General features: G+C 35.9%; 1 protein-coding gene across 5 annotated transcripts in view; it reads left to right on the top strand.

The window, feature by feature from the left end:
• CFAP20DC (CFAP20 domain containing) overlaps nt 1-24,770 on the top strand; it is a 69,374-nt gene that overhangs the window by 39,025 nt on the left and 5,579 nt on the right. For all 5 annotated transcript variants that reach the window (XM_035546661.2, XM_050712723.1, XM_050712722.1 and 2 more), the window contains 3 exons: nt 1,322-1,525; nt 6,441-6,502; nt 22,516-22,607. In XM_035546661.2, coding sequence (XP_035402554.1) covers nt 1,322-1,525; nt 6,441-6,502; nt 22,516-22,607 — 358 coding nt within the window. The remainder of the gene's footprint in view (nt 1-1,321; nt 1,526-6,440; nt 6,503-22,515; nt 22,608-24,770) is intronic.

The following is a 24,770-nucleotide window of genomic DNA, read 5'->3' on the forward strand; positions in this document are numbered from 1 at the left end:
TGGCTTTAAGAGAAATCTGATAGACATATTTTTAGGTAATCCTGTGTCGAGGCAAGAGTTGGACTCAAAGATCCTTTTGGGTCCCTTCTAACTTGCAATGTTCTGTGATTCTATGATTCCAGTATCATGGTAGTCAGAATGAGATACTTAAAATGTCAAAAATGTATGACATAAGTGCTACTCCCACAGACTTAGTCTTCAGCAGTAACATTTACTGAATTCTTACCTAAAATTAAAATAGCAAGTATTTTTTTACATGCTATTGAGATAATAATTGTTGATTTCTTTTATGGTAGCCATGAATAAATAAAATTAAACTATATGCTTTCATTCTAAAACTATTTTTGCAAATACTTAGTAAAGTATTCTAGAGCTTGATCTGAAATCAAGGTTCTTTTCATTGCATGATGTGATTACATGTATTACTAAAAGAGAAAGGTTTCTGAATCTGTCCTTGATTCAAAATTCATATCCATTGTGCTTGGTATTACACATCCTATGCAGTTCAGTACTGTGAATGAATCTATGGCCATATCCCCAGTTAAACTTCCGATGGGGAAATAAGTAAATAAGTAATGCAGAAAAAAAGTAGTGTCACTGAAAATGACCTCCTGTTTGAACAGTGTTATCTCATAATCTGTCTAGGGAAAGTGAGCATTTTGCATTTGATAAGCTTTTGGTCTGTGGATCAAATTAAATATAACAATTAGAGTTACATTAACAATTCAACCAGTGAGCATAAAGAAAAATGAAAATAAAGTGGCATTTATTTTCAAACGTATACACTAGCAAGTTACCAAAATAACTTTTAAAATTTAGTGCTGTCGTGTAGCATTCCAAAGAAATTTTATACTGTACTTGAGAAATAACTAAATATTATATTGGTGGTGTTTATGATACTATAACTATGTTATTGGGCTTATTTCAAGATTTGCATTTAATGTTTAAGCAATTTTAACTGCTGGATTTTCAAACTTTTGGGATTCTGCTTTTATATTATTATTAATACTAATACTACTAATAATAATCAATGTTTTTAATTACAAGGGGACAGCAACTTACCAAATACTCTGGATCCAAACTGCAGTACATAATAATGTTTGTACTCTTCTTCATTCCTGTAATGATATGTAAATATGCTTCATCTTCATAGCTGAACAGAAATCTATTAACTAATATTTTCTAGTAAAAATTTTGTTTCTCTTTAAGTATAGTAGCTTCTTGAAGAGTCCCCAAAAGATCCCCCAAAGTATCCATTTCATTCATATATTCTATTCCATCATCCGGTCTATATTGTTGACTTTTCAATTTTATTTCATAGGAGTATGACTGGAAAAACTACCAGACAAGTAGACTGAGTGTATCTGAACTGCAGATGCTGGCTAGCATGAGGAGGCAACAAAATGAAGAATTAAGGGATACAGAGATCTCTCATGGGCTAAGCGCATCACAGATAGACAACTGCAATGTTAGCATAAGTACAAGCAGTGATGATACAGCAACCTGGAATTCTTGTTTCCCACCAGTAAGTCTAATCCTACAGTGTTTTCTGTAAAATTCTCTGAGTGTTTACACAGTTCCTATCAATTCTGAGGTTCAGGGGTCTTGAATATAATATTTCTTGGAGTATCTTTGCAATTTAAGTTATCATTACCAAGCATTTTTTAGAACTCAACAAGTAAAACACACAAACAAAACATGCACTTCCTGCAGCTTCTATAGGACCACCATGGAAAAGGAGCAAATCTATTTATTATATGTATTCTTTCGTACAATCCTGAATAATCATGTAGGCGTTACAGCTTGTCACAATAGCATCTGACAACCTGCAGGTGTGTGTGATATAGTACTTAAAAATAGTTTCAAAATGAATGAAACCCATATATACCAGTCAGCAATTGCATTATAGTATGAGTAATGGAAAATAATTGCTTCTTAGAATGATAAAGGCTCATTACTGAACAGCTAACTGTTTAAGGGACTGAAGCAGGAGAATAGTGGAAAGAAGCTGCAGTAGTTCTGAACACTTAGTGTGATCCTTCTGTATTTTACACCTTGTATCGTTACTTGTCCTGGCACAAAATGGTGCAAAATCACACACCTTCACTATGTGACAGAGCACTGTTATATGAAGCAGGGGTGTATTTGTTGTAGACTACTGAGAGTATTGATTGTATGAAATCATAGAATAGCATTCCAGCAGCTATATGAAGGTATTTGCAGGCGCTGCTGTAAAACTAGATAACCTCATACTCCATTTATATCACAGCAACATAGTTCTTATTTTATTATAGGTGAAACAATAATAAGCAATGAATATGGTTTAAGTAAAGCACATAACTCTCAGAGGCAGGTCCCATGTGAGAAGAGTAAATGCTGCTGTGTTGCCTCAATATAAATTATTGTAGGGTAAATGCTCTGAAATGTTCTGAAATGTCAGCTGCAAATTATCTCCAGGGACCTATAGGGCCCAATAGAGGCCTGTAGTAGCAATCTTTCATAATGAATGACCAACGTAGCATTGGAACTTTGTGGTGCACTGGTAAATGAAGGATTCAAATGAGAAGAGTTGTATTGATAAGTGGGTAATTATACTAAGAAAAATTTGGTTTACAGAGTAATATTTTGCAGGCCAGAAGAAAATTAATAGTTGGCTTTAACTATTTGAGATATATCGACATTGTGCATTTAGTTGATAGTCATACTTCTGATGCATTTACTTAGTACTCACTATGTAGAATCAAATGGTATATGTCTGCAAGACTAGACAAATGGAACTCAATTAAGTAAAGAGAATAGCAGTCTTATTAACTTTGGACTAGCTTAATTATAAGGAAGTTGATAAGAATATTTAGGCAAGTCAGTTTTGGCTAATACAAATTACATGACTGAAACAAAATGATCTTTTAAAATGAAATGTACTGCTCCGGTATTTAGTGAAGCCCAATGTGATTGCAACAACAGTTCTTTAATGTCACTGCCTTGATCAGTTTCTGTATATTTCAGACTAATAACGTTAGTTAAAAAAAGTGTTCAGATAAAAGAGTTTAGTCATTTAAATTGTAATTTGATGTAGCTATGTTTTTTTGTTGTCTTACAAAAAGCTATAAATCTGTCAGGTAATTTCATATAGTTATTTTCAGAGAATCTCCACACTTAGCATTCACATGTACAGTAAATGTGTTATTGTATGCATAGGTAGTCTACGTAACTGAGAGATCAAAATACAGCCTATCCAGTGTGATTAGAGCACGTTCAAAGGTTGTTGCTCCTGTATTTCAGTCTTCCACCATGCAGGATGCTGCTGTAAGATCTAAAATGAGTAAAGTCGTCATTTCTTCAGCTTCCAGTTTTTACTCAGAGGTGTTTCTTATATATGTTAAGATACTTAAATGTACAAGAAAAGCAAATTTGTTTTTATGTCCACTGATTTTTACTATTACCATCATACAAGTTGACTTGAGAGAATTTGGAAATGACCAATCCCAAAATGACATGCGCAAACTGGAGAAAAGTTTGTATGTGACTGTAGCAATCTTGTTTTTGCAAATGATGTTAGCTGTACGAAAAAGAAATAGAAGTAATCCTCATGTAGTAGCTTAAGAAATTAAGGACAGTTTGAAATTCTTGTCATGATTAACCTTTCATGCTTACATGTGTTTCAAGATAGTATCTTTTTGATTATTTAAATCAGTAATATCTACTCTGCTTTATCTTATGGACTTCAAAGATAAGAAGATAAATAAGGAGTTTTTTTATTCTAAATTTTCATTCATTTTATATAACCTTTTTGTCCCTTGTTGGAATCTATGGCAACAGCACCACCAGACGGCAGATTTTTGTGTATCTTTCATTTTGAAATACATATGATGCAGTAAGGCAGTGCAGGATATAATCATGTTAGACAGTGAACATACATATAAAAGTAATATTTTATATATAAAACACATTTTAGTAAATTTATTTTTTCCATCACTTGCCACTGTTAGTGGGATTTCCAGATTCATTGAAAATTTTGCACTTATTACTGACTAATGAATCTCAGAAACCCTTCTGAAGTAAAGGCAGATAGATCAATCATACTGTTAAGCTGCAGTTAGAACAGATGAACAGATGTCCTTAAAAACTATAAAACTGATATACTAAAACTGTATTTTACAACCTATGATAGTTTACCAAAAACTGAGTATATGCTGTCAGGAGAAATTGTTGAAATGCAAGTTGTTTAGCAGCTGCTGTAAACTATGACAGCCAGAAAGGAATAAAATAGCTTTGAATATTGTACATTACCCAGCTATAAATATAAACAGCTTCTTTTTAAAAAAAATGATTTTATTTCATAGGAGAGCTGTAAATCCTTACAAAAAGTGTGGGGGGCACAGCGCAAAGTTCCAAATTCATAATGTATATTTGTAGGACTAAATATTTTAAAATACAGTATTTGACAGTGTCTTACCCAAATGTTTTTCAAGGTTTGTGAAGTTAAACACTATCTTTACCACAATATGAAAGACAGTTCTGTATATTGCAGAGTATAATGTTAATTTATCTACACATATACTTATTATCCAAGGAATGTTGCAAAGCTTAGAAAATAATTCTACTTTAATGCCTCGCTCTGTTCTAAAGATCCAGTAAGACCTTCCTGCCCTGCCAGGGAAATGGCATATTCAGCTTCTTGGCTAGCTGTTTCCAGACAACTTAGATATAACACAAGAATTTTGGAGCAAGAGCACATATAAGAGAATTTAGGATATCTTCTTGCATATGCTCCCTGATTCTCAGTCAGAACTGCAAAGGAGAATGAAGATTCTCCTGGATTGTTCATTGATGAATCCTAGAGATTGCAGTAGTGTAGTGCTCTATTATCAGACTCCAAAATGTGCTCACCACTAAGACCTGTCTTTCAAGTAAGGAGTACTCATAGAGCAGTAAGATTACCTGTTCTCCAAGCAACTTCCTAAATATAAATTCAATCTAATCAAGTTTGACCTGAAAAACCTGTGAGATTTCCAGGTTCACGCCTAATTTGGGGAAGGTCTTCTGACCTCCATTGTGATGATTCAAGAAAGAAAGCCACTTAAGACAAAAATGTTCTGGCAGAAGTGAAGTCTGACAGACAAGAGGAGTGATATTTAAACCCAGAATTATTCCAGCTGAGAGCTCAGTTTGACAACCCCTGGAGGGATCTATTCACATCAAGTCAAATTGCAAAACTAAGGCAGACTATTCTTTACTATGAAATGAGACTAAAAATTATTTAGACAGATATTCTGGTTCATAGACTGACTAATTCACTTTCTGTCTCATCCTCAGTCTTCTACTAGCCATCATATGGGAATTGCACTATCCACGACCAGGCAGTGACTCATATTTGGCAGTAATTAGGATGTCATTCATCCTGAGCATATATTTTACAACATCCCTCCTGACTTCCTGAAACCATGTGAATGTACTGATTTTTTTATTGATTTCTGTAAAAATATAGTTCCTTTCATAATACTTAGTATTTATTTTTAGCCATTGCATGTACTAATTCGTACAAGTATTTTTAAATTGTGCTTGTGTTTTCACTTATTTCTGCAATTGCTTCAGTGGTATGTATAGAGCTGTTTTTGACGTGTGGGATAATGTGAGGGGGTCCTCTATGGAAGCATATATATTGAGACAAAATATATTTCTGAATTTTAGAATTCTTGAATTTTTATGAGTTTATGAATATTGGTGTTTATGGCAAATAGCTGTTTTAGTGCCATAAATACCAAATAATGTAATTTCAAACTTTTAGATGCACATTCTTACAATAAGCAGGTAAGATTTGAAGATTTTTTTTTTAAATAATCATGCTTTTTTATGAATATTCTTACAGTCCGCTGTTAGTAATCCGTGAACAGCTTAATCCAGGTTTCAAATCAGCAGTTCTATTAAGAAGCATGTGTGCTTCAGCAGCCTTCATGTGGGACCACTAACATTCCCCCTAGTGCTTCTGAGAAGAGAAGAGCCATGCCTGCCAGCCCTATCAGCTCTGGCTCAGGGGTGTGTAGCCTTAAGAATGGTTGGTTGTACACAGGTACAATGAAGTGTCCCTGCACCATGCTTCCTGTACATGTACAACCCAGACTTGCCTAACAGACAAGTCTGCCACCCTTCCCTCTCTGTTTCTTGACTCTGTCTGACACTGTCACAGACAGTAGAGAAATGACTGTGTGGTCGACTCCTTAATTCATATGTATTTCCACCCAGACAAGAATCATCTGTTAACTTTGCACAGTTAGGATCCGAATATCCCTTTTAAATTTCACAGATAAAATGAAAGACTGTAAAATTCCAATATCAGAAGCTTCAAATGTGTATCCTCATAAAGGATCTCTTACATACTTTTGAACATTCTGAAAGTATATTTGCAAAGTTTTCTCATTGTTATTTTTTGTTTTCCATAGCCCGTCAGTCAGGAGCATCACTATCAGAAAGAAATGAGCCCACTTTCTCATTCCAACCCACGGTAAGACTCCATGTATAGCCCAGGCAGTAAGAATTAAGGTGGAGTGCTCTGAATGCTAAATGTGACTTTCTTTGATTTAATCTCTTTTCAGTTGCAGCCTCCTCTCAGAGGGCTTTACTATTGCTCTTTTTAGTCATTGACTACAGGTTGCAGTATGTCTACATTGTCCCAGAATGCAGAGCTGGATTCTGCATGGTTTGGATGTACCTCTGTGTATTTAAAGTAGCCAGCACAGGCCTGGCTCCTAAACCTGCTTTGATGTGTGGTTCAGCAAATCTTCTTCAACTGACATATATATACACTCTCACCTGTTTCTTTCTCCCTCTCTCTGTCTCTCTGCTTTGAAGGCTCTGAAGTAAAATTCTGCATGTGACTCTAGATGTCAGGGAATCCATTTGTTACAAAAAATTGTAACGTTCCTTAATTAAACAGGACTTTTCAATAGATAACCCAGTCAGGAGAGGGTGCTATGTTGTAACACTGTGGGATAGTTCAGACGAATCCTGCCTACAATGTATTTTGACTGTCAAGTTCTTTGTCTTATCTGTTTTGTTTGGAGTCAGCACCAAAATCCCTGTGACATTATCGTAAGATAAGATAGGGATTTGAAGACAAGAGGAGAGGGTGGCTAAAAAGAAGTGATGAAAGTTGAGACGACCAAAATTAATTGTTCTGTTTTAGAACTGCCTTGTATCTGTGAAACCCCAGCATCACTTTGCCAATTTTTTAACAGCCTGAACAGGAGGCGTACTTATTTCAAAAAGTAGTCCTGCTTCACTTTCAGTTGTTGTGATTAACATGGATTTTGCATGTCCAGATTTTAGCTGGACAATGCATGGATGTTGGGAGGAATATGAGGAGAGGACATTTCAGATACGACCATGAAAGAGTTTGCTTGTTTTTTTTTCAGGATATCAACAGTGTGAAACTTTATGATCATGCACTGCAAGTCAGTTGTGCAGCATAATATGTATTTCTCCTCACATAGATGTTTTCAGTCACTTGTTTCACTTCCATCCACATTTTTATTATCTTCTTGTTAGATTTTGTGGAGTGAACAATATGAAACTTGCTGTGCAAGTTCACCCAGATGTGTCAGTTATTGCAGCATATGTTTCTTGGTGCTCATAGTATATTACTGGAGTTAAAGTGCAATCCTGGATTCCTGTTCCATTTCATATGTAAATCTACGTGCTGATGTCAGTCTAGAAAACCTCTCTAACTTGGGTGTTACTTATCAGAGGATCTGTGTCTATCCTGATTGTTAAAATGGATGAAGTGGATGGAGACACTTGACTACAGTCCACAGATTAAGATACCAGGTACCTTGTGACTGACAATTTGTCGAGAACTCTATTCCAGAAGTGATTTCATAATTTTGATGATATTAGAATAGCCTGTATTTTAGTACAAGTTGTGTTTTTTGTCTGCTTTTTACCCATAGGTTGGTTGGGTCGGGTTTTTTACTTTTATGCATGTGTTAAAGCAATTTTATACTCAGTACATTTTATATATTGAAAAAGAGAATAAACACCATTATCTGTAAAAATAAAGCATTTCAGCATATTAAGTTAATATGGTCAACAATGAAAACTTGCATTTCCATATAATAAAATCTAAAACAAAATAATATAATAATATTTATATTAATATAATAAAATAATATTTAATCCAATACACACACTAGACTTAAATTTCTGTAGAAGTCATTTTCGAGAAATGTGGGCAAAGTATTCGTAAAATACCTGAATACTTGCAAGTGCTTCATAAATTCAGTAGCCCCTGTGAACTGCCAGAAAAGTATTATTGGCTGTAAATACAGAAGATGACAAAATTATGAGGTCAGTTTGCATCATGATATTAAAACCGGAGAAGATATGATTGGAATACCATCATTCAGATCGTTACCTTTCATTTATAATGGAAAACTGGGTAATGTTTTCCATATAGGGTGTGTACCTAGATGAGAGAGAGAGAAAATAAATGGCAATTCTGTAACTTAGTTCCTGAGCTTTTTTTAAAAGCCAATTTTAATAGGTAATGTACAGGCAAGTAAAAAATATCTCTATCTTTGTGAGGCCTACTGTAGCTACGTAGAGGAACACACAGGACAATATTTGAAAAATTGGTATATTCTATGTAGATCAATGGGTAGAAATACCATGGTATGAAGACATTTAAATGATGCACTTACTGAAACAAGTTTGTTTTTAAAAGTGATAAAGAATTCGACAGGTCTGACATAACTTTAAAAAGCGTATTAGTGATATTTTCTGGGAAATGAAAAGAGAGCAATGTGGTAGCTATTGTCCAGTAAATGTAGCTTCTGTCCATAATAAGATAAAAGAACAAGCCAAGAAAGAAAGCACCTGTGAAGATAATGGAAATGCAGTCAATAAAAAGACCCAGCTAGACTCATTTTCCATTGGTTCCACTGGGTAAAGGTCATAAGTCTGCCAAGAATATTGCTACTGCAGTACAAATCACCCCCGCATCATGCTGCTTTGCAAGGCACAGAACCAGTTAATGAAAGGAGACAGGCTGACTGCAGAGGCTACAGAGCCAGATGAGCAAGAAGATGCAGTGTTTCAAGCCTTAGCTATGCAGTTCCCACAGGCTGACTAGCTGTATGGTCCTAGCTGAACTTCAGAATTGCTCTTTTCCCTCCAAATAGGAGTCTAATTATCTTTGTTACTTCTTCCTCCAGTGCAGGGGCTGGAAGCTGCTATGTACTCTGCATCTACTTAGTAAGCATTTAAGCAGCGTTGTCCTTCAAAATATTTGTGTGTTATAGAAAGTTTGGAAGTTTCATTAAAGGAAATGCTGAAAGAAAATTAATATTGAAAAGGAATTTCAGTCATACTGAACTGCAAAATGTGGAACTATTCTATAAAAAAGATCACTTGAGCCTAATTTTGTGAATACATTTTCTGAACTACAGATGCTCTTCAGAAAATTTATTTCTGATAAAAGCTGATTTTCCATCTTGAGAGATTTTTTTTTTAAGATGAAATCTTCTTTATAGGCATTGCCTCACCAGCTCCTCAGCTGGCATCCTACTCAACTCTTCCCACTCTACCAAATTAAATTTGTTCCTCTGAAGTTCAAACAGCTGTTCCCCAGAAACCACGCTACGGTAGGTCATAAATATTTCAGTACTTCATTGGGTATCCTTTCACAGGAATTATATTTTACTTCAGTAATTTCATATAAAATGTACATAGGCAAATTTTCAGTTAGGTTTCACCCAGACATTTGATTTTACATGTTAAAAAAAAATGTATTCCCATAGTGAATTGTGGGCACAAAGATATGACGATAGTAAATATCTACCTAATTTGGACTATGTCCAAGAATGTAAGAATAGCACGTACAGCACAGGCTTCATTTTACGAGAAAGTATATTTGTCAGTGGTCTCAAACCAAAGAATGAGTGATCAAGATATGTTTCATTCATAAATGATTTTTTTTGTTAATCTGAAGTTTAATTTGTTGTTCATATTATTGGCTGGCGGGTTTCATATGTTAACGGCTCTAAAATCAACAGCCTCCCCAAATTGCTCTATATACGTGGAGCTGATGGGTTTTCCAAAGGTGGCTGGAATCTGCAGAAGTTAATTAGTATATCAGTCAATGAAAAGTGATATTTTGAACTACAGTCTGTACCTCTGCTGTGGGCTTGGTCAGGGCTGCCTTCACAGAATTACCAGGAGTAAATAGGACTGTAGTCCCTTACCAGCTCCAGCCCAGAGCTGGACTGCTGGAAGCTCACACTTGCTTGGCTGGTATGTGAAAGTGTGTGTATGCATCTGAATATAGTGTACGCACCCATTCAGCCCTATGTGTTGGAGCTGGGCTCGCTGTAGGACCTGCTGGGTGATCATGATTCCCTGTTAATACTGAGAGTGCATCTGCAGCTGATGATGTAGATTGTCAGCCCTGAAATCCCAGCAAGAAATTGAAGAAGCTATGTGATGTCATTTGCCAAGTTCCCAATTTACCCTTTCCACCATCTTGTTACAGTTGCTCTGCAGTCGTAGGATTCAGTACCACTGTCAAACCAGTCCAGTAGCTGACTCATAAAATAAGCTCAATTTATCTTCTCCATACGTGCAAGTCAGTTGCTTCTTCCATGAAATTTTTGTGTTTAAATTAGTTTCCATCAGTGGTTTTGTTACAAATAAAAAAGAAACCTCTTAAAGCTAAGGAACATACTAGGTCCCTAAAATTTTAAGGAAAAACAGTATTATAAAGTGTTTATTAAAATTGCTAAATGGAAATAGATGATGCAAGTCAGGCTCACTTTTTGTCTAGATTTATGTTTTATCTATAAAAAGTGTCACACTACTGTGGTTTAAATCCCTCGTAGCTTTGCCACTGGTGGATGTGATATAAAGTTAATTGTATCTATAAGAGGCTGATAAGGGCCTACAGTCATCGACAAATGATTAATAGTCACCTCACCTCACATTGGCTTGGTACAAGCTAACTTAAGCAAGCTGTCTTGTTACTGTAACCTACATATGTTACATTAGACTGATCGGGATGTCATCATTCTTCCTTTGTCTACAATCTGAAAGAAAAAGGAAAAAACAACTAATGAAGTTTTCTTCCCTTTTTTGGTAAAGATATGTCTCCAATGGAAATAGTTCATATAACAAAAAACGAACAAGCAATGGTTGCCTTTTGTAATTGCATTCTATTGTTTAACATTACAATAAATGTTATAGATTTGAAATTGATCATCATAAAATAAGTGTTTCATTGACGTGCAGATAAACATGTTTGAAGAGGACAATAACTTTAAGTATCTCAAAAAAGTTGTAGATGTTGCCATACGAAAAAAAATAAAAACAGAACCCATATTCTTAGTTACTACTTTACGAAACACTGTGATTTCCTTATTTTTGTATGACATGTATGCACAGTATACATGTCATAATGAATGACAATTTCATGATAATGAATCATGAAATGGATAAGCATGTTTCTTTAGCTAAATACATTTTTAACTTATTTTCAAACTTGATAGCTGGTAAAATTCTAGTAAATTAGTTAAATGTAACTGACAGTTCTTTATATGCATAACTCTTTGACCACTCTCTATTAATTTTAGGAAGTAAATGAGTCTTTACACTTTCTTTAAAATTTTCTGGTACCAGTCCTTTTCATAACCTATTGTTGCCATAAATATTGCCATGATAATGGCACCTGACATTTACATAAAGTATCGATGATGTCAGCACAAATCCACAAACCTTGCAAACACTTAAGTACAAATATTAAAGGTATGTTCAGTTTTGAGACTACCATTCAAGTGTTCTCATCCATCCCAGATAGAAACTACACATGCCAGTAGCTGATGCATATCATTGCACCTCTCAGAGATTCAGTAAGATTAAACTCACCTATAAAATGTTGCAGTAGGAGAAAGATTGTAGTTATAACATTTATTTGCGCTCAGCCAGAATTTGTCTAGCATGCACGCTGTAAAATTCAGATGCAAAACATCTTTGTCTCCCGTACTTCCAGGCAAGGGCTTAAATAGGAGAATAACTTAAAGTTGAGAAGGAAATTTAAAGAATGAGTTTTGCAAACAAAGAAGCATATTTATTTTTATGATTCATTAGAAGATCAAAGTCATACAACTCCATTACTTCTGCAAAACAGACAATATTACATTATGAAGTATTACAAAATTACATAACAGTTGTCAAAATAAGTGAACAAAAACAATGTATCACAAAAGGTACTTTGTCATTGTACTTGTTCACTTACTTTACTCATACACAATATAGAGTAATTTACAATAGGTCTCCCAGTTGTTAATCTGAATCAGCAAAGTGCTGCTGCATTTGTCAGGTTATAATATGCATGAAAAAGAACATGACAATAGAAGCAAATGACACAGGAAACATCTAATTGAAAAGGTTAAATTTTTTAATCATGGTGGTAAAAAGCTTAGCTTCAGAAAGATTATTGAGAACCAGGTGGCTAACACATAAAAGCTTGTTAAAATAATCCAGAAATGGCTTTCTCTTGTATGGGAATCTGAAAACATAAAAAGTGGCAGCATATACACTAAGGGACTGGACATGGCAAATGCTCCTAGTCATGCTTTTGAGTCTATGTTAATATAAAGTAGTTTGTCTGTTGTACTTGTAGATTCAGGAGTTATTGAGAACATTTTTATTGTTCCACACTTTTTCTGAATATTCCTGAGCCATTGAAAGTGAGTGTTCTAACTATGCTTATATGCAGAGATGAAGAAAAGACCAAAAAAAGTCAACTATTCCCTACTATTGTTCCTAGCTTCTCAAGTAAAACCAAAGTAATAACAAACGAACACTGTGCTATTTTCATTCTGTTGAGAATTGGCCATCTGCAGACCACAGGTATTTTTCCAGCAAATGGTTACCTTCACAGTGGGAGATGAGAAGGTTTGTTAAGAGATTCAATTGTAAGACTTCTCTGGGATTTTTTTTTTTTTTTTTTAAGAACCTACCAAAGCAAATTAGAAACTCACATACTGACTTAACAGCTACTCTGGGACAGTTATCTGCATAGGGAAGGCTGTGGAATCAGGATCTCCATTTCTATGGAATCGGTCTTTGTAACATGCAGGCTCGTCAGAAATGATTATATGTGTGAAATCTTTTTCATAATTCACAATATGAAATAGAAGCTTGTACTGTACAGAGAAGCAGTAGGCTCTAGGACACTGCAGGAGTGATAAGTGTGAAAGCCTCCTCTTTTAACATAAGCCATAGTCCCTGAGTGGGACTCTGAGGTTGTCCATGATAATAAGAGTCAGAACGCCGTGACCCCAACCGTCCATGTTGTTATCCCTCCTAACACTCAAGATAATGGGTGTTAAAGCCACTTCTGTGCAAAAATATCAGTCATTGTCCTGAAGAATATGAGAAAGGAAACCAGCCAAAGAACAACAACAACAGAAAAAGAGTTTAATAGCAACAATTGTTAGTGTTCCTAGTGGAGCAGTCTCTCAGCTCCTTAGAGACTCTGAGAAAGATGTATCTGGCCCTCTGGTCTCCCTTTATGGCCTCAAAATCTGATTAATCTCAGGAGCTGAGAATCAAGGCCTTTATCCTATTCTTACGCCAGCACATAGTCTTATGCATGGGGTCAGCATCTCCTCTGCTATATGCTGATGCTATATCCTTCAGTCCTATCCTATTTCTCCATCCCCCTTTAAAAGTAGAGTTATAAATACTCTTCTTTTACAGCAGGTGCTTCTTTTCTCAATAAAAGGAATATGCTTGTATATGTGCCTCAAGACTAGTACTGTAGAAAAAAATACAGGAAAATATGGGGCTGCGTACATCAGATTAGACTTGGTTCATGTCTCGTGTGGTCATCACGCATGTTAATGGACATGATGTGTTACAGCAGCAAAAATAACATTGAACAGATGTATTATAGGGCCTTCAATGTCCCCAGTACATCATTAAAAAATGCAAAGGACCTAGCTGTATTCACATTCTTGAAAGAGAGTGGTTACTGAATACTCAAAGGTGAGGAGTACTCTAAACTGCAATAACATTGACACAGGGATTTGTCCAGAAACCTCTGCCTGCAGTATAAATGTCAGTACAGAATGGCGGGGTACTGCAAATGGCACTTTTTACCAAATGTATATGCTTATGATGTTGTTCCTTTGCATCTTCATGACACTTGGATGAATAAAGATATTAAGAGAATGATATATGGCCCCATAGCATTTTTTGCTAGGCAAATTTCAGTCAGTCTTCCCTGAATGAAGTGTCAGTGCTTACATAAGGTGAGACAAGAGATTTTATATTTATTGCTGCCCATAGAAAACAAATCAGCTGGTTCATATCCATAGAAGCCTGTGTTCATGTGACACTACTGCTTGGAAGAGTGTATTGATAAACTTTTCGTATCAAAGGAGCCAACTGTTTTAGCCTTTCCCAGGACGTAACACATGCTGTCTGTTCGTGTACGGACTAGTCATGCCTTGTTCCTGGCAGGATGTCTGAAAGAGATCTTTCTTTTTTTTCTTAAAAAGCAAAACTGCCTGGGTTTCCAAGGGCACAAATGCCCACATCTCCCTTCCCTGCCATCCCGGTATCATTTGTGCAATTGCTTTGATCCATCATGCAGAGTGTTGGTTTTGATTCCTTTATGTGATTTTGCTGTTGTTAGCAAAACTTGATGTTTTTGAAGAATTAGACCGAGATACCATACCTCTCACTTTTGGTAATGATCAAATTTCTAGCTTAATGCTTTACCATTCAAGGTATTAATATACCAGAAGGTCAGCATTTCCTAGCATATTTTTTTTCACTTTCTTGAAAAAGAAAGATAATTTTCACAGAATAGGAACATCACCTTTAACAAGTTTGATAATATTAAAGTTAGTGTTCTCTTGAGTCATGTTCTCTCCATTGGTTTTTAAAAGCCCTCTGGCTCCATGTCATCCATTAAAAATTAAATGGGATGCAGTCTACATCCAGGACGCACAGAACAGTAAAGTGCCATTAGTGGCTGGCTGTGGAGGAAAGGAATTATTTTAATTGCGACAAGACTCGTTAGGTTCTAAGTTCAGGTGTTTCCTGAATAACAAAACATTAAAACATAATGTTTAAAATGCATGGTTTATTTAATTGTTAAAAATATGTGGAAGAAGAAGTAAATCCTTCCTAACAGGTGCTTCATTAAATGTGGAAATCCAGTTGATTCACTGATCAATGAATATCTGATGTACTTTATTAGAATTCACTTGTTTAAGATTAGCTTCGTATACAGGAATTTTAACACACCTTCACAAATTCATTACTTCCAATTTATACAGCTGGTCTTCTGATAACTGAATCAAAGCGAGCAAAGAAGAAAGGGCCAGTATTTTATTTAAATTAGATGATAAAACAGTGGTTTTCTCTATTAGTGTCATTTATATTGCTATTGAACATCAAGACTATAATCTAGCCAGCAAGTAAACATGGTGATGAACTAGAGGTTTAGCCTTTAAGTAAATTACATTTAACAATTTAGATTGTGGTTTGTTTGTTTGTTAAAGTCTCTTTGTCTCCATTGGAAGTATAGTGTTTGGCAGGCTAGATTTGCTGAAGTGGTTTGGGGACAGGGAAAAGTCATTCTGTAAATACACTCACAATTTTCTAAAACTTAGTGGTAGCAAAAAACAAGTTCCAGTAAGGCATACAGTAAATGAAGATATTATGTATTAGGGATGGAATGAATCTGTCACTTTGACGGATTGTGAGGCAAAGAACAGATTAACAGATTACTCATAGTCAAAATGTAGCTCAGTGTGAAAAATGTGCAGGAAATGATAAGTGTTGGTTTGTGCTGATTTAATGATATTTTGAAACTACAATAACACTCCAGGAGAATAATACAATGTAGCACATCTTGCATTTTTTAATCATCAATGTATTGCTGGATTGACCTTAAATCCTTCTGATATTTCTTCTTAAAATATAGTTTTCAGTTCATGTAAAGTCATACAGACGTATATTTATGTAGTTTTTCAAATTTTTATTAAAATCTGTACTCAAAAATCTTTGATATGTATGTATAATATACTCTGTATTCCTTTGGTAGTATATCTTGATTTTCTGTATACTCACTGAGTTTTGCATTGTAGAAATACTGTTCTACTCATGTGGAGCTAAGTGACACTGAAGAGTGATTTATAAAATAATATTGAATGTTGCTTGGTTTATGGCATATTTGTTTAAGAACTTGTAAGAATGTTCACAACTGAAATTATTTAAAGCATTTTATTTGCAATAATGGACAATTTAAGGCTAAGACGATTTCACAATTATTACAGATATATAGTGGTATGACCTGAGATTTGATTTCCTTTTTTATTTTTAAATCGTAAGATTGCATATAACACAAGCAAATCTTATTGTTAACAGCCTTCAGAAGTCTTTGCTTTACTACAGAAACTAATATTGAAGGCTTTATTTCTATGGAAATGTTTCTATTTTTAAAAAATGTCATTACACATGCATACATAATATATTACAAAGCAGAATCCAAATAACTGTTTATTAAGTAAACTGATTTAAATTAATGAAGTTACACATATCCATGAAGTTCAGCAGATATGTAAAAAATTGAAAATTCAGATCTGCTAATGTATAGGAGCCTAAAAATTAATGGATGCTCCAAAACCGATGTAGCAGGGAATGGGTGAGGGGTTAGGTCACAAAGCTAGGTGACTTTGTATTGATTTATGTAAGTATTAAGTTGGTCTCTCGCTACCTCTTTTAAATAGATACAAATAAAAATCCAAACAAAGTGGGAAAAAATAGGTCTTCATCCTACTTGAATGTAGTATTTAATTTATATGAACCATACTTTAGATATGAGCTCATACTTTGCTTTCAGTGGATCATAGTAAGCTATTATTTACTTGGAGCACAAGATGTCAAGAATTGGTCCTTTTTTCCTTAAAATATTTTTGTACTCTTGATTTATACATTAGCATTCTCTGGCCCTCAACGGAGTTAATCAAATTATTCACTGTAAAAAATAATTTTGAGGCAAATGTGCTTCTCTTATTATCACTCAGACATGAGCCAGTTCTCCTCTAGTATTCATAAAAATTTACTAAGTAGTTCATGCAGCTAAATACCATCTTTTGTGTTCTTTATTGATTGTACTCTTCAGATGCTTAATAATCTCTCAATTTGATGTGTTCTTAATAATACAAAACTGATGTTACTTTTTCATTCCCTGGTTTGATGTAATTTTGCACTTGCCTTGCATTTTTTAAGTGTACTGCTAGGTTGACCTAATAATATGAGTATTCCTTTCAATTCCTATATAAACTATTAGACAAAGCTGTTGTACTGAAACTCTGAAGCATTTTAATTTTGTTAATAATAGGGATTAAATGATGTCATTGATTTAAATAATACAAATTAAATATGATCCCAAAGAAAAGTGGTAAAGTATGCTATCTCAATTCACAGAAATGTTAAAAATCTTTATACTTAAGAAATTTGCCATTTTCTCATTCCATCTAGTAGGATAGCCTAAAAAGCAACTTTTAAAAAATAGGAGTATCAAAGGTGTTCAACAAGATTTAAATCAAAGCCCTGATTCTTCATTTTTCTGTTGATGGTATTATTGCTCATGGCAATAGTTCTGATATGGTATTACCATTGGTTGAATCTTTGTTTAAGTACTGCTTTAAAAAGCATCACTAATTTTCTCAACAGATTTTACTGATGGATGCCATTTTCTGCAAAATTTACTATTCTGTCATAAAACTAAAAATTGTGCTCATAAATCCAAAAGATTTATTCTGTTTTCCATCACAGCTCAGCTATCATGTGATCTTTCAAAATATGACACTTATTTTCTGATTTTTTTTTTATGAAAAGACCAAGGCATAACGTATGTTCTATTATATTTTGATATGAAGAATTGCATCCAGAAAAATTAAGAATCTCAGTGCCAGCATTAAAGATGCTTGCCACTTTGAATGTGTGTGGAATCTTTCTGTTCCAAGCCTTCATACAAAAAAAGTCACAATGTCAAATGACAGTACTTAGCATTCAGCATTGTTATCAGAAAAGCTCTAGATAGTTTATTGCGTGTTGATTGTATTGATTATAGCTTGAGGCATTGATAGCATAAATAGAGTATCATTCATTAGTCAGAGTGCTTGATTAGCTTTTCTGTTTTAAGGTGATAAACTAGCTTCTTGAAGAAGTTCATCCCAGAAATATTCTTTATTCAGTCAAAGTAAAGACACAACAAATGGGAACACAGGCCACAGTCTGCATTTCTCAAATGTTAATTGCTGGTTGTCTCCATGCTGTGCTCTCTACTTTTAGGCATGGTCTACAAATTTTCTCTGATTTTTTTTTTCAAATTACTGTATACACTCTGTCCCACACACAAATATGCTTTAGGTGCTTCCTAAAAGCATCTGCAGATTTCATTGTGAAAAAGTCTGTCTTGACTGCGAGACTACGTCATCTATCAGAATTATGATCGTAAACTCATGTTTCAGAGGTTTATCAATCAACTATAAGTATTTACTCTCTGCTGCAATTTGACCGAGAAGATTTCAGCACACATAAGCTTTCTTTTTTAAAATTTTAAATTTTACAAAGGATTGTCTTAGACATTGCTAACTGACATGTGGAAGTGATAAGCCAGTTTTTAATATATATTGTGTAAAACCTTAAAAGTAATATTATGTCAGTAATGGATTCCTAATATTGCACTGTTTTATTTACTTTTCTTGGTGGTTAAAGCTATTCATTTTTCTTGGACAGTGAGGGGAAAAAACATGAACTGATTCCAGACTATTTCAATAGGAAATAAACTTACCATGCACCTCCTGTGCCTCAGTCATAAATACATACACCTCTACCTCCCTTTAGAACCATCAAAATCCCTAGCTGTTACACTCACACCTGCTAGAGCAAATAATAATTCTTCAACTGAGCCAGGTGCATCTTAATAAATATAAAAATGAAACTGAACAACTTCTGTGCAGCAGAATTAACTCAGTTGAATTAAAAAAAAGGGACAAAATCATACAAATAATCACAAATCATCCCATCTTTGATTTCTCAGACTTATCTTTCAGGAAGACTTTGCAGAGATGAGACTTCAAACTGAAATTCATAAATTTCCTGAGTAATAAGAACCAGGAATTTAAGAGAGATACTGGTTTGATGGCACATGATTACCACCCTCCCTCCATGTTCTGTAAATGAGTTATCTTTCTTTTCCCTTGGAAATAATTGCCTTATTGTCTTTCCTTCCTTCATACTAACATCCTCTCTGCTCTCCAGGTACAAACTCCTTTTTTTTTTTTTAGAAATGATCTGATACTTATTTTTTATGAAAAACATGGATCTGTAAACTCTTCTGTTTTGTGCCAGACCTGTAGAACTTCATGTATGTTCTAAAGCTTCTTTACTTTTCTAACATTTGTTAGTCTGACTGAGTTAATTCTCTTTACCAGCAAGCACCGTCTTTCCTCTGTCCTTGCACAACCGTAGCTTCAGCAGTCTTCCTAGCAGAAATACTTTAGTCCTTCTCTGTCTCAAACATCACTGTCTTTAAGTTGTAATGAACTGGGAAGAAAGGGTAGCTTGGGAAGCGGAGATGTAGATTAGCACTAATAGTTCTGCCTTGCCTTATCTAAAATTGTTGCAGTTACTCAAAAAGGTTGCCTTTACTGACTTTATGCTTCAGTACAATTGTAGAGAATTGGGTAAGTGCTAAAGCTTAGTGCTCTCTTACTGCTTGCTGTGAGCATGTTCAGATATTAGTGTTTGGCTTCATGTTGGCTGAGCATGAGGCAGCAAAAAACACATGTGCAAGTGGTAGAAATGGAAAATAAATTCTACCATGCTACTGAATATCACATGCATGTACTTAACTGTTATTCCTGGAAGCTTTTGAAACTTTGCTGCAAATGAATAGTCTTTGGGTGAATTCAGGGAATGCAAAAATGGTAAGCAATGACAGCGCTAATAATGAGGTGTCTAGGCAAGGATATTGCTGTGTGGATTAGTTGTACCAGTTCTCACTGGCATTGGCTGAACAGCAGGGAAGGATAGGTTGTGAAGTTGGCCATATATGTGGAAATAGAATGATGGTATAAAAAAAAATTTTTTTTGAACTATATTTTTTACATATTGAAATGATGGAAAAATCAATATCTCTTCCTTTAAATCTGCTATACTACTTGCTGGATTTCTACACCAGCAGTTCTGTTTCCTGAGGCAGAAAATTAGTTTTTTCCATTTTGACTGCAAACAGATAGGTGGTTGTCCCCTGATTCACCCCAGATTATGTGTACATGCCAGCAGGAGATGATGTGGAATCAATAACAAGTCCAGAAGTAAGAGAAAAACTAACAGTAAAAAAAAAAAGCAATTGGCATATTTTAGCAATTATAGCACATGACTGAGCCTTGCCAGATTTCTCTGTCAGAAACACATCTTACATGAGATCATCAAGGCTTTTCAGAAAGTAGATGTACATTACCTGTTTACTTGGTGTTGGACAATTGATAGTCTGGCAATGTAAAGAAATCTGTCAAGCTTTGGGAAAATTCACCCTTTCTAGAGGAATCTGCGGATTCTGAAGTTACTTTCGCAGCCCTAGCTAATCTTCCCAGCCTCTAGTACAAGTTTGCATGTAAAATGTTCTTGTGCCAGCTGTTGGAACAACCATGACCAAACATAAATTGAATCAATCCCAAACTAACTTTAATTTACTCTGTAGAGCTGCACTGTTCCCACCGGCATGAAGCAAACACAGGGGAATTTAAAGACCCCTTTTCCCATCTAATTCCCTTGCCTTGCAGTGAGAAAGGTTGGTCAAAAAGGATGGATCTACTTCTATCAATATAACATTATTTACTGAGGTTCTTTGAAATCTGTTCAATATGTTAAATTTCAATCATTCAGTTTAGTTAGTTCTATGGAGGCTTTAATGTGTTAAACCTCTTAAATGCTGAACGGGAGAGATGGGAACATAATGAAATATCAGCAATGCACCGTGTACAGAGATCAGTTTCCTCTATGACAAGAATTGTGAGATGTGGTCAACTACACAAGGATTGCCTGAACTTTGTGACATAGATGCGTCCTTCCAGGGCTGTGTTTCTCTCACTGGTAGTATAATATGAATGAACTCTCATACATGTGTTTCCCATCCAATTTTTTAGTGAAAAAGTCTGCAGTTCAGTTCGCAATAAAAAAGCAATAGCAATAACAAAATAACAATAAAAAGGACTGCTCTGTTTTCCTTTCTTTGAGCCGTAGCAATCAAAGACAGTGTATCATAAAGTGGCGTATGTGAAATGAACATTGAACTTTACATCAATGTATGATAATGGAAAAATCATTTTTAAAAGCTATCACAAAGTAGTGTTCAGCCAAGGCATAAATTGCCTATTAAATTAAATAGGTGAAGAAGTTCCATACTCCCTTCTCTGTGATAAAGATGCCACCAAAACTTTTTTCTTCACAGAAGTAAAACAGATCTGTGACAGCTGTGATGAGACGAGTCCTCTGTCTTCTGGTCAGCAAATAAAACTATGTTGTGCTCAATAACAAATGTTTTATTTACAGCATATAACAGATTTTATAACAATAATAAATTGTTCTAAACTAATGTTTATAATGTGTTTACCTAATAAAGGTTGTTTTTTCAATATCAACAACTACTTTTAATAATATTCTGATTCAATCCAGTATTTCCTTCTTAAAAACACTAGGAAGCTGTTAGCATGTTATTCTTAGCTTTGATAATTAATTCTGTCCCTTTATTGAAAAATTTAAAAGTTAAAATGAACTGCAAAGAGTAAATTATTTTATACAAGTCAGCTTTCCCACAGTTCACAAGCACTGACTTGGCATCACACTGTTCATGGCATGTTTCTCATGTCTATGCTCAGCTCTTGCTCACAGACCACCCAGCCTCTGAAAGTTACAGTGCTTGCTCACGCTATAACAGGCAGCTCCAAGCAGTGGACAAACACAGCTCTTACAATTGTGCTAAGGCTTTTTCTCTAGGGATGGTAAGAATTTTCAATCACATGGACCCCTACAGTCTCTCATCAAACACAGGTGGCTTCTCCCAAGTCTGTTCCTCAGACAAGGACTCCCCTGAGTCCCGTAGGCTTGCAGGGCACAGCTCTGTGGATTACAGATCACACCTCATGTACAGCATTGGCTGGCAGAGCAATACCAGCTGAAATCTGCAAAGTGAGCCTGACTTGGAACACAGGTTTTCGGTGTGAACAGGTTAAAAATGCTAAAGAAGAAAGCCTTAACTTTCTTAATTGTATTAGCTATAAACTAAATTTTTATAATAATAAAATCCAGCTTCATTTTGTTTCATCACACTTGACAACCTGTGGTTTCCTTTGAAAGTTTTCTAAAAATCAAATTATTCCAACAAATGGGAACACAAACTGTGCTTTAAAGAGTGATGTTTTGATTTGTGTTTTTCAGAGACTGGTTGAACGTGTTCAGTCCACCCCTCACTCCTGCAAGCCAAAAACTGGACGAGCACACTAAATCTTCAACAAATCAGAGTATTCCAGGTAGGTTTATGAAGACAATGAAAAGGACCTGGATAGGACAACATTTATAAATGCTGTTTCTGTAGCACTGGTTCTGTTTTCCAGTAGTTTTTTTATACTGCTACATTTTGGGTTCAGAGTTATTATTCTCAGTGCAAGCTAGCAGAGTTTTCCGTGCAGTATTATTTGCCTCTGATAAAAGAATAACTTATGCAGTCACAGTTTCCTAACATTCTGGTTAGATATAGATTAACCTCATAAAAAAATGCATCTTATTTGTTTAAAATAAGGAATTGATGATAGCGTGTATGGCAAACCTATGAAAAAAAGAATGCAAAGCCTAAAATTCATCTTCAGAAGAACAACTATGATTATGTATCTAATACTTCCATTATGAAGAAAAAATACAAATTTATCTTTAAATGAAATCTCAGCATGGTTTCCTAAGATTGCTGAGTCACCACCTGAAGTGTTACAGATTTCGTTTATAATGGCAGTTGCTTAGAGAATGGTGAAGAAGTTGGCTGAAATTGGAAAGTCAACAACAATAGAATAAAACATATATCCTGTGTGTTGTTTTTTTTCAAACACCCTTTTTTCTTCTTTGTTGTGTTAGATACCCACTTTTTTTTCTCACGTCCAGGGAATTCAATGTGAAATCTCATAAATCTGACTTGTGTATTTTGACTGCTTAAGGATGAAGTTGTCTTAGTGATTTACTGCCTGAAATAGATCATGGCCCTCAAATCAGGATTCTTTTTGTAGATGTGTATTTGTAATTGTTTATGACAGCAAAACAGAATTTTGCTGTCAGGAGAGGACCTTGCTTTGAAGAATCAAATAATATGTTTTGTTAAGGGTCCTAAGTAAGCCAAAGAGAATTGGACAGTAATCCTTGAGTTAAAGGTGTGTTGGATATAAATTTGTGAAAGGTCTCTGGGAATGTTTTGATGTTAGTATTATGAAATCCAAGACTTGCTGCAGTAAAGCTTGAATTCCTGTAAATTTTAAAAATTGGATGATTATGACGCCCATCTATAAGAAGGGCCGGAGGGCAGACCCGGGTAACTATAGGCCTGTCAGTTTGACCTCAGTGCCAGGGAAGCTCATGGAGCAGATTATCTTGAGGGTCATCACGCGGCACTTGCAGGGCGAGCAGGCGATCAGGCCCAGTCAGCATGGGTTTATGAAAGGCAGGTCCTGCTTGACGAACCTGATCTCCTTCTATGACAAAGTGACGCGCTTGGTGGATGAGGGAAGGGCTGTGGATGTGGTTTACCTTGACCTCAGTAAGGCTTTTGACACCGTTCCCCACAACATTCTCCTCAAGAAACTGGCTGCTCGGGGCTTGGACTGGCGTACGCTTCGCTGGGTTAGAAACTGGCTGGATAGCCGGGCCCAGAGAGTTGTGGTGAATGGAGTCAAATCTGGTTGGAGGCTGGTCACAAGTGGTGTCCCCCAGGGCTCGGTACTGGGGCCGGTCCTCTTTAATATCTTTATCGATGATCTGGATGAGGGCGTCCAGTGCACCCTCAGTAAGTTTGCAGATGACACCAAGCTAAGTGCGTGTGTCGATCTGCTCGAGGGCAGGAAGGCTCTGCAGGAGGATCTGGATAGGCTGGAGCGATGGGCTGAGGTCAACTGTATGAAGTTCAACAAGGCCAAGTGCCGGGTCCTGCACCTGGGGCGCAACAACCCCAAGCAGAGCTACAGGCTGGGAGATGAGTGGCTGGAAAGCTGCCTGGCCGAGAAGGACCTGGGAGTATTGGTTGATAGTCGGCTGAATATGAGCCAGCAGTGTGCTCAGGTGGCCAAGAAGGCCAACAGCATCCTGGCCTGTATAAGAAGCAGTGTGGCCAGCAGGTCTAGGGAGGTGATTGTCCCCCTGTACTCGGCTCTGGTGAGGCCACACCTCGAGTACTGTGTTCAGTTTTGGGCCCCTCGCTACAGGAAGGACATGGACGTGCTCGAGCGAGTCCAGAGAAGGGCGACCAAGCTGGTGAGGGGTCTGGAGAACAAGTCTTACGAGGAGCGGCTGAGGGAGCTGGGCTTGTTCAGCCTGGAGAAGAGGAGGCTCAGGGGCGACCTTATCGCTCTCTACAGTTACCTTAAAGGAAGCTGTAGTGAGGTGGGGGTTGGTCTGTTCTCCCACGTGCCTGGTGACAGGACAAGGGGGAATGGGCG

Source organism: Cygnus atratus, chromosome 10 (genome assembly GCF_013377495.2).
Source record: "Cygnus atratus isolate AKBS03 ecotype Queensland, Australia chromosome 10, CAtr_DNAZoo_HiC_assembly, whole genome shotgun sequence".
Lineage (NCBI taxonomy): Eukaryota > Metazoa > Chordata > Aves > Anseriformes > Anatidae > Cygnus > Cygnus atratus.